The 17,668-nt window shown below is 41.8% G+C and overlaps 1 protein-coding gene across 3 annotated transcripts in view; it reads right to left on the reverse strand.

Annotated features, from left to right (window-relative positions):
- SLC9A6 (solute carrier family 9 member A6) overlaps nucleotides 1-17,668 on the reverse strand; it is a 55,110-nt gene that overhangs the window by 29,494 nt on the left and 7,948 nt on the right. For 2 of the 3 annotated variants that reach the window (XM_054728661.1, XM_008159134.3), the window contains exons 2-6: nucleotides 15,429-15,628; nucleotides 13,570-13,647; nucleotides 13,231-13,307; nucleotides 12,586-12,698; nucleotides 10,071-10,176 (exon numbers count right to left, since the gene is read on the reverse strand). In XM_054728661.1, the coding sequence (XP_054584636.1) occupies nucleotides 10,071-10,176; nucleotides 12,586-12,698; nucleotides 13,231-13,307; nucleotides 13,570-13,647; nucleotides 15,429-15,628 (574 nt within the window). The remainder of the gene's footprint in view (nucleotides 1-10,070; nucleotides 10,177-12,585; nucleotides 12,699-13,230; nucleotides 13,308-13,569; nucleotides 13,648-15,428; nucleotides 15,629-17,668) is intronic. The other variant, XM_054728707.1, reaches the window with a different exon arrangement.

The following is a 17,668-nucleotide window of genomic DNA, read 5'->3' on the forward strand; positions in this document are numbered from 1 at the left end:
GCACAACAATTTTAAAACTACAACTGGAAGACAGAGCTGACATCATCCAGAACCACCAGAAAGCTGGCTGAGTGGAAATTCTACAACTAGAAGGAAAGAGAAAAGGACACTGAGACTCAGTAGCTGTGGAGGTGCGGAGACCCGTGTGTGCGGAAAGGGCGGGTGGCTGAATATGCGGCTGGCTTACTCGCGGCACGTGGAGAGAGTGGGCAGCAAATGCACGGCTAGCTTTCTCGTTCAGGAGGAAAACAAAACCTCCCCACTGTACTGAAATCCAGCTCCGGGTAAGACTTTGGGTACCAGACTCATTCGGGGAGAAACTGGACTGTCTGGCAGTGGGCAAAACTCGAGAGCAGCCTTCTCTCAGAGGTGCATGCAGCCATTGCTGCGGGGCACTGAGACACAGGGCCCTCTTAGGGCGGGGCTGACGGGAAACCAAGGTTGTCTGCTCCACCCTGAGACTCCGCCCCACCTAAGCTGAGCACAGAAGCCCTCCCAGTGGCTAGCTTTCTCCTTTGAGAGGGAAGCAAAACCTCCCCACTGTACTGAAATCCAGCTCTGGGTGAGACTTTGGGTACCAGACTCATTTGGAGAGAAACTGGACTGTCTGGCAGTGGGCGAAACTTGAGAGTAGCCTTCTCTCAGAGGTGCATGCAGCCCCACCTAAGCTGAGCACAGAAGCCCTCCCAGCGGAGACACTGCTGATCCTCACAGCCAACTGGCCTGGAGGTCAACTCCCCCCAGTGATACCAACAACAATCAAGGCTTAACTACAACAAGACTGCACACACAGCCCACAAAGGGGTGCACCAAGAGTGTCCACCACAGGTAACTGGGAAGGCTGAGCTACAGGGCCCTATAGGATACCTAGCACACAAAGCAACTCCATCAACTCAGGGAAGCAGCAAAAATGTGGAGACAAAGAGGCAGGCCACAATTGAAGGAAATGGAGGAAAGCAAAAGACTGGATATAGAGCTCAAAACCACGGTTATAAGGTTTTTCAAGAATTTCCTAGAAAAGGCAGATAAATTTAATGAGATTCCCGAGGATATGAAAAAGGATCAACTAGAAATTAAGCATACACTGACTGAAATAAAAATTATTATACAGAGACCTAAAAGCAGACTAGAGGATCGCAAGAGTCAAGTCAAAGATTTAGAATACCAAGAAGCAAAAAACACTCCTCCGGAAAAGCAAAAAGCAAAAAGAATCCAAAAAGTTGAAGATAGTGTAAGAAGCCTCTGGGACAACTTCAAGTGTACCAACATCAGAATTATGGGGGTCCCAGAAGAAGAGAGAGAGCAAGATACTGAAAACCTATTTGAAGAAATAGTGACAGAAAACTTCCCCCACCTGGTGAAAGAAATAGACTTACAAGTCCAGGAAGCACACAGAACCCCAAACAAAAGGAATTCAAAGAGGACCACACCAAGACACATCATAATTAAAATTCCGAGAGCAAAAGACAAAGAGAGAATCTTAAAATCAGCAAGAGAAAAGCAGTTAGTTACCTACAAGGGAGCACCCATACGATTGTCAGTTGATTTCTCAACAGAAACTATGCAGGCCAGACAGGAATGGCAAGAAATACTCAAAGCAATGAATAGCAAGAAACTACAACCACGATTACTCTACCCAGCAAAGCTATCATTCAGAATTGAAGGTCAGATAAAGAGCTTCACAGATAAGAAAAAGCTAAGGGAGTTCATCACTGCCAAACCAGAATTATATGAAATGCTGAAAGGTATTCTTTAAGAAGAGGAAGAAGAAGAAAAAGATAAAGATAAAAATTATGAACAACGAATATGTATCTATCAACAAGTGAATCTAAAAACCAAGGGAATAAAAAATCTGATGAATAGTATTAACTGGTGAATATAATAGAATCAGAGGCATAGAAAGGGAGTGGACTGACAATTCTTGGGGGAAAAGGGGAATGGAGGGTGCGGGAAGAGACTGAACAAAAAGTGTACAACTATGGATGAGGACAGTGGGGGGGTGGGTAAGGGCAGAGGGTGGAGTAGGAACCTTATGGAGGGGAGCTATGGGGGAAAAAAGAGGAACAATTGTAATAATCTGAACAATAAAGATTTAGTAAATTATAAAAAATTGATTCTTAGAGCTTAAACGGACTTTAAAAGTCACCTCCCTATACCCTATTACCCATGTAGCAGCTGGTATGGGAAAATGTATGTTTTATCACCTAGAGTATTTAAAAAAAAAAAGGAAGAGAGTCACTCTGTAAGAGGCAAGATAGGCAATTACAGGAGACACCCTCCATCTTGAACTCACAGTCCAAACCTGGTCTAAAATGTTTCTTTTAAAACAGTCACGCCAGGAAAGAGAAATAGCTAAGAAAATCACTGTTGCCAGCATGTCTCTGGCAAGAGTGGCCACCATTACTAAATCAGTTCTTATACCAGTAAATTAACGAACCAGACTCAAAAAGTCCAGACTCAAAGACATCATACAAGTCATTTAAAGAAAAGGAGGGGAAAAAAACACATTCCTAGGATTATAATTAATTCTCCCTGTAGTTATTGCAATGTTTTCTTCTGATTCAAAGCTACAAAATGAGCTTGTCGTACCAGGTACACCAAGTTCTTTCTATAGCTCCCCAGTTAGGTTAAAAAAAAAAAGACCAAACTAAAATTTCCTAATTTTACCTATTTTATTGAAGTATAGCACTAACATCAATTTCTAGTAATGTTACCAAGAAATTTCTGAGACTCAAACTCAAATGAAAAATTTAAACATCTGCATTTAAATGTTCAAAGTGACTAGATCACTTTGAGATCAGTAGATTTGATATTGTTTCAATAAATACAAAATGGCCTTTAATGTCATGTTTTCTTACCTACCCATAAAGGACCCCACTACCATAAATGAGATCTGACCACATTATAACATGAAAATATAGCAGCCAGCTGGAGAAAATAAAGGATATTGCTACAATAACCTTTTTTTCTCCCTGATGACAGTTTTCAAAATGCTGTGTAGAACAAACTATCTAATGCTATGCCTCCTGAGACTGCCTTCCCTGGATTAGTTCATGTACATTCAAGATTCACATTAATCACTAGTTTATGCTTCAATCACTAAAATGTATGAGAACACATGAAAAGCATGATGGGCTGAGAATAAATGAGAGGCTTATTTTCTTCTTTTTCAGTCAAATGCTGGCCTCTGGATTGAAATCCTAACTCATCTTTTCTACATCAATCAACATTTTATCTTGAAGCAAGTGACATTGTTATGAATACTTTCTAAAAACATTCTGAAAGTAATATAATGCACAATTGGGGAGGGGGAATCACTCCACTACGCTGACAGATCTCTTTTCCATCTGTATTTCTTTTCCCTTTTTCATAACATGTATGCTATTTCATGTTTAGTTGTAATCACAGTGCTTCTTTAAGTGACAATGACATAAGAATTATTATAGTATCTCTAACCTTGGTTTTTAAGACTTCAAATTGGTACAAATGGGAATAACATAGATTTTTAAAGCATTTTCCCACTATTACACATTTAAAAGTTGCTTCTAATCTTTTTGATCCTATTAATAACAGTGTGAAAAAAACATATTTGTGCTTTTTAAAAACTTTGGACTATTTCCTCATGCTACATTCCTAGAAATAAGGTATTACTATACCTATGCCTCTTTTTAAATATTGAATAACTGCTTTCAAATAGACCTGTATTTTTGGAGGGAAATATGACTATATCTCTCAATTTTTTAGTGATCATATTCATTGGCCTAGAAATTCTACTTCTAAAATATAGCATATAGAAATAGTTTCAAGGATTAACAGAGATTTATACATACATATGTTTGCTGCAGTACTATCCACAATAATATTACAAAAATGCCAAATATTAATCCACAGGGATTGGAGAGATAAATTGTAGTGTATCCTTATGATGGAATAATAGAGGTATTAATATAATACAATGTCCAAGTGAAAAAAGTTAGTTACAGAAAGTATGTATAGTACTATATTTTTTTGTTTAAAAATGGTTAATATATTTATATGTATGTTAATATCCTAATGGAAAAAGTCTAGATGAAAACCTTAATAGTGTTTATTTCTGAGAGCTAGAATTTCAGGAATTTACTACCTTCTAAGTCAAATTCTTTGAATTTTTGTTACAAATGTATTAATTTTATGATCATAAATAATGACAAAATATAAAACACAAAAGAGTAGGTGATACCAATTTCAATGTTAACACCAATGTACGAGTGCTCTAATTTTACGACACCAGGATTTCTTAATCTAGCATTATTGATATTTGGGGCCAGATAATTATTTGTTGGATGGTGGATGCTGTCCTGTGTAAGATATTTAGCAGTATCCAACATAAAGTAGACTATTTCTATCTAACATACTTTAAAAGATGAATGAAAGATGATAATAGACATATTACTGAGCACTCCAGCTAGTTACTTCTCCCAGCCAGCAACACAACTGGTTTTCCTTCGGGTTTTGGGCAGAAACTCATTTGCTCAACTCCATTAAGACACCTACACTGCTAACAATTTCCTGATATGATATTCTCTAGATATACAGTCCTTCTCCACCAGAGTTCCACCAGACCATGTAATGAGTTAACTTATCTTCTATGAAATCTAGAATAGTACTAGCTATGTACCATCCTTAAAAGAGAACTGAGAAAAGAAATCACTTGAATCATTCTCTGTAAGGCTTATATTCCCTCACAGAACCCTGTTTGAGAAAGGCTATAATAGAAGGAGGATTGTGGCCCTTTGTGAGTTATTTTCTCCCTTAATACTATTCAACTGTTCTTTCTCAAATTTGCAAGAAATAAGTTACTTTACTAATGGGAAAAGTAAGGTACAGGGCATGTCAGTTTAAGACAGGACCAGAACAGAGATTTTTCTGACTCTTCATCCAACAGACAATGAGGAAGGAATTTTTGTTACAAATGTATTGATTATATTAATAATTTTATTACTTATTAGTAAGATGATTAAGTAGCAGAATAACTATCTAAGATGAGGAATCCATGCTAAAAGTAACTGCCTGTACCTTATTCTTTTCATATAGTGATCTTACATGCTCTTATGTACTGAAAGCTTCAACAATCTTTGTAGCTTCATTAATTTTTGTAACACCTAAGTTATAACCACACTATTCATTTCTTCCTCCCTTCAAATAATATAAAACTTTTACTTTGCAACTATTGTCATTGAAGGTACATATGTTCTGTATCAACATTAGTTCTAGCCTTTAGGTTTTATTTCTTTTTTAATTTTATTTTATTGTTTAAAGTATTAGAAATAGTAGCACATATGTCTCCTTTTTTTCCCCATTGACCTTCCCCCGGCCTCCCCTACCCCCCGGCACATGCTTTATTTCTTAAAATAAATTTACATTAGCTATAGACAGCTGCAAAACGTCTGGAAATGAATATGTCAGAGGGGGTGGAATTTACATAAATCACATTCACCAAAAAGGATTTGATCTTTTGCATATCTTTACACACAATATTTAAAGGATCAGTGTTACCTTTCAGAAAGGATAATTTTCCACTTTGCAGTAAGTATTTGGCCACTCAAGCTATGCAAACCAGTCAGTTACTGGTTACTCTTTTATAGTTAATAAAGTGTAAATTAAGGAGATAAATAAAAATAAAGAGAAAATGTGAGCTTTTACTTTTCTCTCATAGAAAGTTCTGGTATAGGGTAAAAATGTCTATAGGGTTAGATATTTGCTTAGTAGGTATGGGTTGGCAGGTTTGAATTCCTCAGAGGTTGAGACCCCTTCTTTCACCTGCAAACACCTTCTAATAATAGGTATAGTAATTTCTAGAATTATATTCAAATATTGCTCATTTCAATAATTGTCTTTAAAAAAAGAGTATTATTTAACACTTGTAAAAATTAAAAAGTGTTTCTGAAATGATTATATTAAATAAGAGAAAATTTTAAAAAACCACAATGAGAAATTTCTCAATAATCAAAGTAGCAAAAATACAAGTCTTACACAGGCACTCCCATAACTTAGCACTTAAAGTGCAAAATGGCATAATCCCTTTGGTGGGCAATTTAGCATTGTCTAACAAAATTATAAATGTATTTACCCTTAAACCCACTAATCTTACTTCTGGAAATTTATCCTACTAATATACCTATGCATGTATAAAACAGGTAAGTTCAAGTTTAATCACTGAAGCATTATTTGGATAGCAAAGAATTGAAAATACTTTATGTTTCCAACATTATGGGACTGATAAAATAAACTATAGTTTAATTCACATAGAACACTATATAGCTAAAAACAAGGAATGAGAAAACTGTTTTGATATGAAAAGATTCCCAGAATACAGTTATGTAAGAGAAAGCTAGGTTTGGACATATATAGCATGCTACTTTTAAAATCCTATCTAATAAAGAGGGAATATGCTAATTGACTGCCACAGCCTCAAAGATGGTGGCACCCAGAGCCAATAAGTAGGGAATATGCTAATTGAATGCCACGCCCTCAAAGATGGCGGTGCCCACAGCCACAAGATGGCAGTTCCCATTCCCCTCAGCCCCGCCGGGGCGGCAGGTGCACGGCAAAGCCGGGCCCAGCCACTCCACATGCCTGCTTCCGGAGTCCCCCAGTCCCCTCAACCCCCCAGCCACCCTGGGCCAGCCTGAGGTGCAGGCAAGCTTTGGATGGCGGCTGCCCAGCTGACGCCCAAGGCGCAGGCAAGCCTAGGATGTCGGCTTCCCAGCAGCCCAGGGCTGCCTGAGGCTCAGGTAACCAGGGCTGGCCAAGGCTTGCACTGCCGGCAGTGGCAGTAGCAGAGGTGTGATGGGGGCGTCGCCCTTCCCTGATTGCTGGGTCGCCTCCCGCCCCTGAGGGTTCCCAGACTGTGAGAGGGGGCAGGCTGGGCTGAGGGACCCCCCCCCACAGTGCACGAATTTCGTGCACCAGGCCTCTAGTCTATACTAATAAAAGAGTAGTATGCTAATTAGACTGGGAGACCTTCCAGACGTCTTCCGGACAACCATCTGGACAAAGCCACAGCAGCTGCCAGGGCTGGCTGCACAGGAGAAGTGACACCATGGTGGTGCCACAGCTTGGGGAGCGGGAGTGGGGAGGTGGTACCTACACTGTGGGAGCTGGAGCCGAGAAGGCAGTAACCGCTGCTGCGGAAGCCGGAGCGGAGGCAGTGCCTCCCCCGAGGGAGCGGTGGCTGGTGCAAGGACATCAACTGCTACAACATAAAGGCCACACCCACAAGATGGTGAAGGTGGGCCTGGGCCTGGACAATGAGGGCAGCAGCCAGGGTGAGCCACAGTTCAGGAGCTTCCAGGAGTGGCGGCGGCGCTAGGCCATCCAGCGCTGCATCCAATCCCTGAGGCATGCCCGCCAGTGCCACGACACCAACTGTCTGCAGCCATCCTGCCAGAAGATGAACTGGGTTGTGCAGCACACCAAGGGCTGCCAACACAAGACCAATGGAGGTTGCGGAGTGTGCAAGCAATTCGTCACCCTTTGCTGCTACCATGCCAAACACTGCCAAGAAAATACATGCCCCATTCCCTACTGCCTCAACATCAAGCAGAAGCTCCACCAGCAGGAGATACAGCGCCGCCGGCAGCACACATAGCTCATGCGCCAGCAAACGCCACCATCGACACCCACACCGTGCCTCAGCAGAGTCTGCCTTCCCCTCCTTCAGCACCACCCCGGCTCCCCACACTGCATCCCAGCACACCCTGGACACCACAGCCCCCGACTCTGCCCCAGCCCTCACCTGTGAGCATGTCACTAGCTGGCTTCTCCAGCATGGCCAGAACTCAGCCCCCACCACAGTTTGCACTGGGAAGCCCACTAACCAGGTGCCAGCGCGCCCCCCGCCCCTCTCCTCCCCGCCCAGGCCCACCTGCAGCAGTGGAGGCGCCCGGCAGATTGCACGTGAGGTGCAGCAGCAGCAGCAGCAGCACCTGTACTAGGTGAGCACTGACAACGGTATGCCCCTGAGGCACAGTGACCCCTGAGAGCCAGATGTCCCCCATGGGCCTGAATGTGACCCAACCAGGTCAGTGGGCCTGTTATTCTGCCCCCCTACCCCCAGCAGTGGCAGCCAGCAACAGCCAATGTGAGGCATGCCCAGACCCGTGATGTCTATGCAGACCCAAGGCGCAGCCACCTCAGAGCATTTCTCCAGGTGCCCTGCAGGACCTGCTGCAGACCCTGAAGTCTCCCAGCTCCCCCAGCAGCAGCAAGTGCTCAACATCCTCAAGTCAAACCCTCAGCTGATGGCAGCTCTCACCAAACAGCACACGGCCAAGTAAGTGGCCAGCCAGCCCGGCCTTCCGCTCTAGACCAGCCTGCTGAACCTGAACACCATGCGAGCCAGTGGGCCACGACCTGCTGTCCCTCCGCAGCAGTAAGCAATGAGAGGCCTGAACCCCCAGGGCCAGGCCTTAAACATCATGAACCCGGGGCGCAACCCCAGTGTGGAGAGTATGAACCACAGTACAGAGAGATGCAACGGAGCAACAGCAGCAGCAGCAGCAGCAGCAGCAACAACAACAGAAAGGCAGCGCTGGCACATGGCTGCAGGCCTGGCAGGACACGCCCAGTTCCAGCAGCCTCAGGGATGCAGCAGCAGCAGATCCAGCAGCAGATTGGGTCTTAGACCAGCCAAACCCTGTTAGGCATATTCTGTATCTTTCCCCTGCCCTGTTTCTCCTCTGCGCTCACTACTTTTCTATTGTCCCTGCTTGAAGCTCCTGTCCTCTCTGCTGTTTTCCTGTTATTTTCATTTCAGGTGTCACAAGAGAAGCTAAGCAGCCAAGAAAAGCAACACTAGACCCAGCTTCCTACAACCGCCTGCACTTACGTCCGACCTACACAGAGACATACATATCCTGCCCTCCCTACTCTTGCTTGCTGAAATGGATATACTGGTGTGTATTAAAAATAAAATTTCTAAAACTCTCATAACATACCTTGGCCTGTCTCCTGTCAGCACAGACCTAACAAACCCCATGAGCCCCAACAGCACATGCTCTCAGAGAACCACAGCTTCACCTCTCTGGCCAGCAGATGGCCACATCCCTCAGTAGCCAGGTGAGATCTCTGGCCCCTGTCCAGTCTCCAGACCCCAGTCCCAGCCTCCACATTCCAGCCATCACCACAGATATGCCCCAGCCTTCACCACACCATGTCTCCCCCCAGATTGGTTCTCCCCACCCAGGACTCCCAGTCATCATGGCCAACTCCATAGATCAGGGACATTGGGGAACCTCAAATATGCAATGCTACCACAGCTAAATACCCCCACAAGAGTGCATTGCCCAGTGAGCTGTCCCTGGTTGGTGACACCACATTAGACACCCTAGAAATGTTGCAGGAGCGGGAGCGGGAGCAGAGGAGGTGCTGAAGCGGGAGAGAAGGCAGCGCCACCACCACTGCCCCTTTCACCTGGGTGAGGGCCCTTCTGCAGAGGCAGCCATAGAGGCAGCTGCGAGGCTGGTCTGGGCGCCACGCCTCTGCAGAGGTGCGACCTGCTGTACCTCAACCTCCCACAGCCCCTCCCACAGCTGGCCTGGCCCCAGATCGCCCCCCCCCACCCACCAGTGGGTGGGGGCGGGGCCAGTGCTATGAAGCGAGGGCTCAGTGCCAGCAGCTATGGTGGTCAGCAGTGGCAGCAGCAATGAGGTGATGGGGGCGGAGCCTTCCCATGATTGCCCAGTCGCCTCCTGCAGAGGGAGACCAGACTGTGGCTTAGGCCCACTCCTCGCCCTGAGGGGGCCTAAGTCATAGGATATCCCCTGAAGGCTCCCTTAGTGTGAGAGGGGGCAGGCTGGGCCACTAGTTTACAACAATTGCCTTTTGGTGTAAGAGAACATATTTTTTTCTTTCTTTTTCATCCCTGCATTTTCCATGTTATCTGTAAGTATGCATTTTTTCAAAAGGGAAATAATGTCTCATTTTTTCCAAATGTTTCCATTCATAATGCACTTCATTCAATAAGTGACTTTTGGTTCCTAGTACCCTAACATTCCATATACGGAATATAATAAGAAAAAAACACTTACGAAGATAGCACTATGGCAACAGCATCATTGAGAACACTTTCACCAAAAAGAAGTGCATAAAGTTCAACATCAACTTGAAGCTCGTGGAATATGGCAAGAACAGTCACTAGCAAGTAAAAAGAATCAGAGTAATATTTAGACATTATAAATATAACATATTCCCCTCCGTAGATGATTATAATTGTTATTTAGAAGTTCCTTTCTTTGTCCTAGAATTCAACTTGAATAAACATTCTTACCATATTAAAGAGTCAGTAATTTTATGTCAATATTTTTCTTTTCCCTAAATGTATACCCACACTATCTCCTTTCTCTCTCTTACAAGCAGCTGAAAATAACCTTGGAAGACTGAGTTGGACTACATTCTTCATGTGAATGCTAATATTCTTGTCCTGTACATTTATTTTCCATAAGGAATTTATTCAAAATTTCTTATAGACCAGATGATCATTAATCTTTGAAGAAGAATATTATGTAAAGCATTTCCTGCTGCAAACTTCATTTCTTGGAGCCTTACAACTCACTTCTATTTGATTTGCAAATTTCAAGCACACTGGTTTAGCAAAGATAGTAGGAAATGAAAACACAAGTTTGCTTTTTTTTAAAACATATGCTTTTATTGATTTTTAGAGAGAGGGGAAAGGAGAGGGCGGTATAGAAACATCAATGAGAGAGAAACATCAACATCAATCAGCTGCCTCCTGCATGCCCCAGCTGGGGATTGATCCGGCAACCCGTGTATGTGCCCTGACCAGGAATCGAACCAGCAACCTCCTGGTACATAGGTCAACACTCAACCACTGAGCCACACTGGCAGGGCAAGTTTGCTTTTTGACCAGAATTATAGCTGCTTTATTTAACTTAATAAGAAGCCAACAATCATGCTATTACAGCTTGAGAAGGAAAAAACAAACAAACTTCTTTTACATGAAAATTCTTAGAAAATATGATGAGACTGAAGTTATGTCATAATTGCTGAGTCACATACAGCTCACTCACTAAATAAACCCAAACAGGGGCATATGCCTTTATAATTCAGAATAAATATAACTGCCCAATTTTATATAAGGAAAAGATTTTTGCTTGGGCCATTCAGGCAATACTCCTATCAGAACAAAACCATAAGGTGGAAGCAATGTAGCCAGTTCTATTGATTTAAATTCCACATAGGCTTTAAAAAATAGAGGACCTTGCTTCTAGTGATGACACAGAAAACAGAGAACACTGGCTCCTTGCAAAAACCATGCTATCTTCACTTGATAATGAAAGCAGTTTCAAATAATGAGGGGGCAGTCTTGGTGGTCTTTAAGGAAGCAATTTGATTTTCTGTTTTAAAAATGCTAAACTACATAAATACATCTCTAAAATGTCTTCTTATCTTTAAAATAATCTCTTATAGAGTATAAAACATTTCCCTATTTTCCATAGTCATCAAGGTTAACACAGAATTCAGAGATAACCTCAGGATCCTACCCCTTTAATTGTGCTGGATGACAATAGAAGGTAATTAACGTTCAGGGTCAAAAGGTATAACAGAACAAACCTCTACTGAGCTTGTAAAGTCTAGTATAAGAAAACTTGCTTCCTCAGTTCAAAAACTGCAACCTAGCCCTGGCCAGTATGGGTCAGTTGGTTGAGCATCCTCCCATGTACCCAGGGGTGGCCAGTTAGATTGCCAGTCAGGGCACATGCCTGGTTGCAGGCTCTATCCCCAGTAGGGGGAGTGCAGGAGGCAGCCAATTGATGGTTCTCTCTCATCAGTCTCTCTCCCTCTCCCTCTCCCTCAAATCAATAAAAACATATTTAAAAAACTGCAACCTATGTTTCTATCCCTACCTCTTCAGCCTACATATTCTTTAACTGCCTAATCTGTAGCTGTTAAGCCCACCAATACTATATTTGGAAAACTATAACCTAACTCAGTACAATTAAATTCATTCTGCAGCTGTGCTAATATCAAGACTATTTTATAATCATAAGGCCAATTTTATAAAAACAATCCTTTAATGTATACTAAAGCCCACCAATGACCCAAAATCATAATTGTAGCAGCACAACTGCCTTCTTACAATCATGTAAAAACTTCTTTTCTTACTCTTACATGCAGTAGCTGAATGTAAACAGAAGACTTTTAGGGAACTGTTTTTCTAGAAGCTTGAAAGGAAGTATATAATTTTACCCATTTTTATTAATCTAGTTCATCTCCCATACCTAATCACTAGGAATAAAGACCAACTCAGAATTCTGAAAAAAATACCTTATAGTCTGTGTCCAAACAGCATCAGATTGTGTGGACCAGTAACAGGCAAATGTAATAAAGTAAAAGAAAAAAAATGTGTGCTTAAGGCAAAAGGAACCATGAATTTCGTTTTTCCCCCTCCATAACTGGAGAGTACAGTACTATGGGAAGTACCTAATCATGAATTCTGCACCTCAAAGGAAGAATTGCCCACAAATGTTTTGCCAGCAAAACACTGTTCCTTAAGTACTTAATCTTCTCTCATGTAAAACATACCTGGATCAGTTGCTGATACAATGGCACCGAACAGCAGGCAATCTGTAAAGTAAAAATCTCCCGCAAGTTGTCCAGTTACTTTCATCAGTGTTACACAGCCATACATTATTGACCTGTCCAATAAACATATTTATACTTTAGAAAAAAAAATCAACTGTTAAGGAAGTTAGTATATAGTAAGAATAAGAGGAGTCCACTGTAGTACTTTGTAACTAATCCCAAATTTAATTCATGTCATTTAAATAGGGTAATGCCCTGGCCTTAAGGAAAATTCAAATGACTTATCTATGTGAACACATTTTACTGAAAAAGTCCTTAGACTCATTCAGAAATACAACACTGCATAAACCAAATATGCATTATTTTAAAATTATAATTTGAAAGCTAAAACATGTGTTTTTTTGTGTGTGTTTTTTTTACAGAGAGGAAGAGAGAGGGATAGAGAGTTATAAACATCGATGAGAGAGAAACATCGATGAGCTGCTTCTTGCACACCCCCTACTGGGGATGTGCCCGCAACCAAGGTACGTGCCCTTGACCGGAATCGAACCTGGGACCCTTGAGTCCGCAGGCCGACACTCTATCCACTGAGCCAAACCGGTTTCGGCTGAAAGCTAAAACATGTTTTAAGCTGCAAGTACTTACCCAATTACGAAACAAGAAATTGCTGTTCCAAGAAAAGCATACGCTAGAATAGACCCAAGGTTTCGAAAGAAATGTCTCTGACAAAAGAAAAGGTTACACTGTGTTAGAATACTTAACAAAATAAAGGTTTTCTATTCTAGTGTGCTAATATGAAATGCCTTATTCATTAAAGGAAATAAGAGAAATAATTTTTTTACAGGCATAAATTTTAGCATTTATAAAGGAGAAGGAGAAGAGGAGGGAAAGCTGGGAAGAACTGTCTGTTTCTGAAGAGTCAAAGATGATAAAGCCCATGGCGTTTAACATTGTTCAAAGTATATGAAATACAAAAGTACTTACTCTTTTCAGACTATATCCTGCATAAAATATGATAGGAGGAAGTAATATGTTGAAAAATACTTCTGGATCAAAAGTAACCTGTTAAAATAAAGAGTTCTTTTAGCAGAATTCCCTTATAACACTTCATATTATATTATCACACTATCAAAAGGAAAAAAAAAAGGAATGTTAAACTGGTGAAAGGCAAGAATCTTAGTGTGGTAACCAAAAAATATTTCATTTAGGATATATGTTGTTTCATTCTCAACCAAATGACAAGGACATAGATTTGGAACAACCAGTTAAGTCAGATCTGTGAAAATGTGTTGAAATACTATATTAAAAACCTTAAAAATAGGAGAAAGCATGATCATATATTTCCTCTAAATGAGACCTAAAACTGGTAACATGAAATATGGGGGTACAGCATTATGTTTGGCAAGAGGAAACCAACTTCTTTATGCCTAAGTAATATCTCTAAAGGTATATCCTATATAATAAATATGTAATATGCAAATGGTCATTACGCCGTGAAGCGTAATGACTGATTGTGTAACAACTGGATCATGGATAAGCAGGAGGGTGGGGCAGCAAGCTACAAGCCGGTGGCGGAGAGCTACAGGAGGGGGCAGGAGAGCAAGCTATGAGAGGGGGCGGGGGGGGGGGGGCGGGGGGATCTACAAGAGGGCAGGGCAGCAGGCAGAGAGCTACAGGAGGGCGGCAGCGAGCTACTGGATACAAGTGGGCAGTGGAGAGCTACAGAGGGGGCAGGGCAGCAAGCTATGAGGGGGAGGCGGGGGGCAGGGGGAGTTACAGGAGGGCAGGACAGCAGGCGGAAAGCTACTGGAGGGTGGCAGCGAGCTACTGGTGCACGGATTCGTGCGCAGGGCTACTAGTAACATAATAGTATGGTAAAAAGTTTCTGTACAAGTCATTTCTAATCCTGACAGTCCATTTCTTTTAATACTTATTCCCTAGAATAATACAGATACCCCCTTCTGTTCATAAGGCTCTAGTAGGATTTGACATGAACACAAAGCATCTATACACATACCCATGCTACAAGTTCATTTACTAGAACTTTTAAGGAACTGGAATTTTCCCCAGGTAGAAAGAACTCTTGCTGCAAAATAAACTTGAAGTTCATATGAAATTTTAAAAAGCATTCAAGATGTTCAGGAACACAATCAAGTAGTTATAAAAGCCAAGTCCTACCAATGTAGAAGATAGAAATGGAGGCAAATGGCCAAGAGTGGGTGGAAACAAAGAGACCCTGAGAAGTTTCAGGAATAGAAACTATGAGGGTAACAGAAGAAAGCAGCTTGAAGAATGTCTGGGAGCTAGTGAGACTGCAACCCAACCTCCTACATAAGGCTCTATGTACAGCCTGGTACAATAACTGACACTCAGACTGAAGCCTCTGAAGTTGTGCCAGATTATGAATTAAAGAAATATTAAATTGTCCTCAGTATAGAATACCATCAAGGCAAGAAAGAATTCAAAGAGATATTAATAGAATATTTTATGTATTATCAACTCAATGTGCTGGAGTACTATAAACTCTAAGGACCATCTGCAAATTGAAAGAAACACTTATAAATTCTGCTTAACTTAATACTGGTTACCATTTATTACAATTGCAAACATCAGAGTGAAAAAAAAAGGTTTATAGTACTTAACCTCAATCAGAAAATGAAATGTACAGACATGTTCATTACTCTTCATTACATTACATTCCTTGAGGTTTTACTCCATTTTAAAAGGCTAATTATTTTACTAGTAAATATCATTTAAAATTTCATTATTTTTCTCCTGAATCACTTTGCTCCTAATTATCCCCTTTTTTGAAAGTCAAAATTTCCTTTTAATTAAGAACTTACCTTTCTAAGCATGTCATTATCTTGAATGTTATTGAGTTCATGTGGACTAATTTCGCCTTTCAGTGTATACTCATAAAATTTTCCACTAACATTTACCAATAAGGTAGTTGGGCTTGACTGCACTTCACAGCTCAGGGTCACGTTATTTATATCACTTGGAACATGAATTCCATATCGAAGCACAAGGCCCACAAAAAGACCTGGAAATTAAAAAAAAAACCACACACACAATATTAGCTCTTCTTTCAGACAGAGACAACTTCTTTTATACCCTACACACATCTTTAAATTGAAAACAGAAAATATTTTATGATAGTCTCATGTAGTTCAGAACCAATTTTTAGACAGAATGCAATTACATTTTAAAGTATTACTAAATTCACAAAGCTAAGAGTCCAATATTCATACAATCCATTGAGACAGAAGGCAAAAACATTCCCTAGGGTAACAACACATATCATTGCATTTCTAGATTAAGATATGAAGAAGTGATTGGGAAGGTAACAAAATGAGAAAATAGCTTCAAACCATCTGTACACAGAATATGCTCCAAAGTGTCCCAACCTGACAGTGAAATCATGATAGAAATGTGTTTACCACCTCCATCCATTGATTCACAGGATTGCTAAACACACACATATTTCAAGTTACTCCTAAAGCATGTGGCTGGCCAAATAATACACATTTAACAAATTAGAAAGTCAATAATATTTGTAGATTGACTGAGTTCCCCTATTATTAAAAGATCAGATTTTAATTTTAAAATATATACTTCAAAATCAAAACATGGAATAGAAGTCCTGAAACTGGCACTATGATATCAACATATTGCTAGAATTTTACCTGGCTCACCATATTGATATTCAAATATGCACAATGTTCTAGATACTATAAACCTATACTGACCAAATCCTATATAATAAAAGGCTAATATGCCAATAGACTGAACGGTGGAACAACTGAACAAAGGAACAACCAGTCACTATGACGTGCGCTGACCACCAGGGGGCAAGCACGGAACATGGCAGGCATAGGCCACAGCAGGATGGTGGAGCAGGTGAAGTGCGGGCGCCAGAGCAAGGCGGGGCACCGGTCGCTGTCATCAGGGCTTCTTCACATCCCCCTTCTCCTGAGGGGCAATTGGGGCCAGCAGCCACCTCACGCACCCGCTACCAGCGACGGCCCAGCTCGCACCCACTGCCAGCACCAGAGCCGCGGCTCGCACCCACTGCCGGCACTGGCCCTGGCCCTGCTCGCACCTGCAGCCAGAGCCGCCACTTGCACTGGCTGCCGTCAGCAGGTGCAAGCGGCAGCTGCCAGCCCTGATCGCCCCTAAGGGCTTCTCCACCTCCCCCTGCTCCTAAGGAGTGATCGGGGCAGCAGCCTCTGTTCGCACCTGCTGCTGGTGCTGGCCCCAATTGTTCCACGCCATCAGCAGGTGCGAGCGGGACCGGTTGCCGTCAGCACATAGGAGCAGCAGTGGGAGAGGAGCTGCTGGCAGACAGGGGACCGGGGACCGTGGTGGGAGGGGCTGGGTGGGGGCACGAAGGATGGGCCAAGACCTGCCCCTGTGCCCACTGCAGCCTTGCGGCCCACAGTTCCTTTCAAGGTGCATGTATTCGTGCACTGGGCCCCTAGTTGTTTAATAACAGCTTTATTGAGCTATAATTCACAAACCATAGTTTATCATTTTAAACTATACAATTTGGTGGCTTTTAGTATATTCACAAAGTTGTATATTGATCACTACTATCTAATTAAAATATTTTTTTTCATTGCTCCAAAAAGAAACCCCATACTTATTAGCAGTCACTCTCTATTTCTCCTACCCCAACTCCCAGCCCCTGGAAACCACTAACCCATTTTCTCTACATATAAATTTGCCTATTCTGAACATTTCATATAAATAGAATCCTACAATATGTGACCTTTGGTCTGACTTCTTTCACTTAGCATAATGTTTTCAAGGTTTATCCACATTGTAGCATGAATCAGAACTTAATTCCCTTTTATGGTCAAATAATATTACATTATGTAGATATACATCAACTGCAAATTAAATTTCTAGAACTTTCTTTAACTCCAAAATTCACAGTATATCCCTATTAGTTACATTTTACTTTCTTATCTCGTTTCACTCTAACTGGCCAGCCATTCTTTTAGTATATATGTAAATGAACTACTAGCCTAAGTAGGCCCGCAGGGCTCAGAGATGAAAACAAGATCTTTCCTCCAATTAT

This window comes from Eptesicus fuscus, chromosome 1 (assembly GCF_027574615.1).
Source record: "Eptesicus fuscus isolate TK198812 chromosome 1, DD_ASM_mEF_20220401, whole genome shotgun sequence".
NCBI classification, from domain to species: Eukaryota; Metazoa; Chordata; class Mammalia; order Chiroptera; family Vespertilionidae; genus Eptesicus; species Eptesicus fuscus.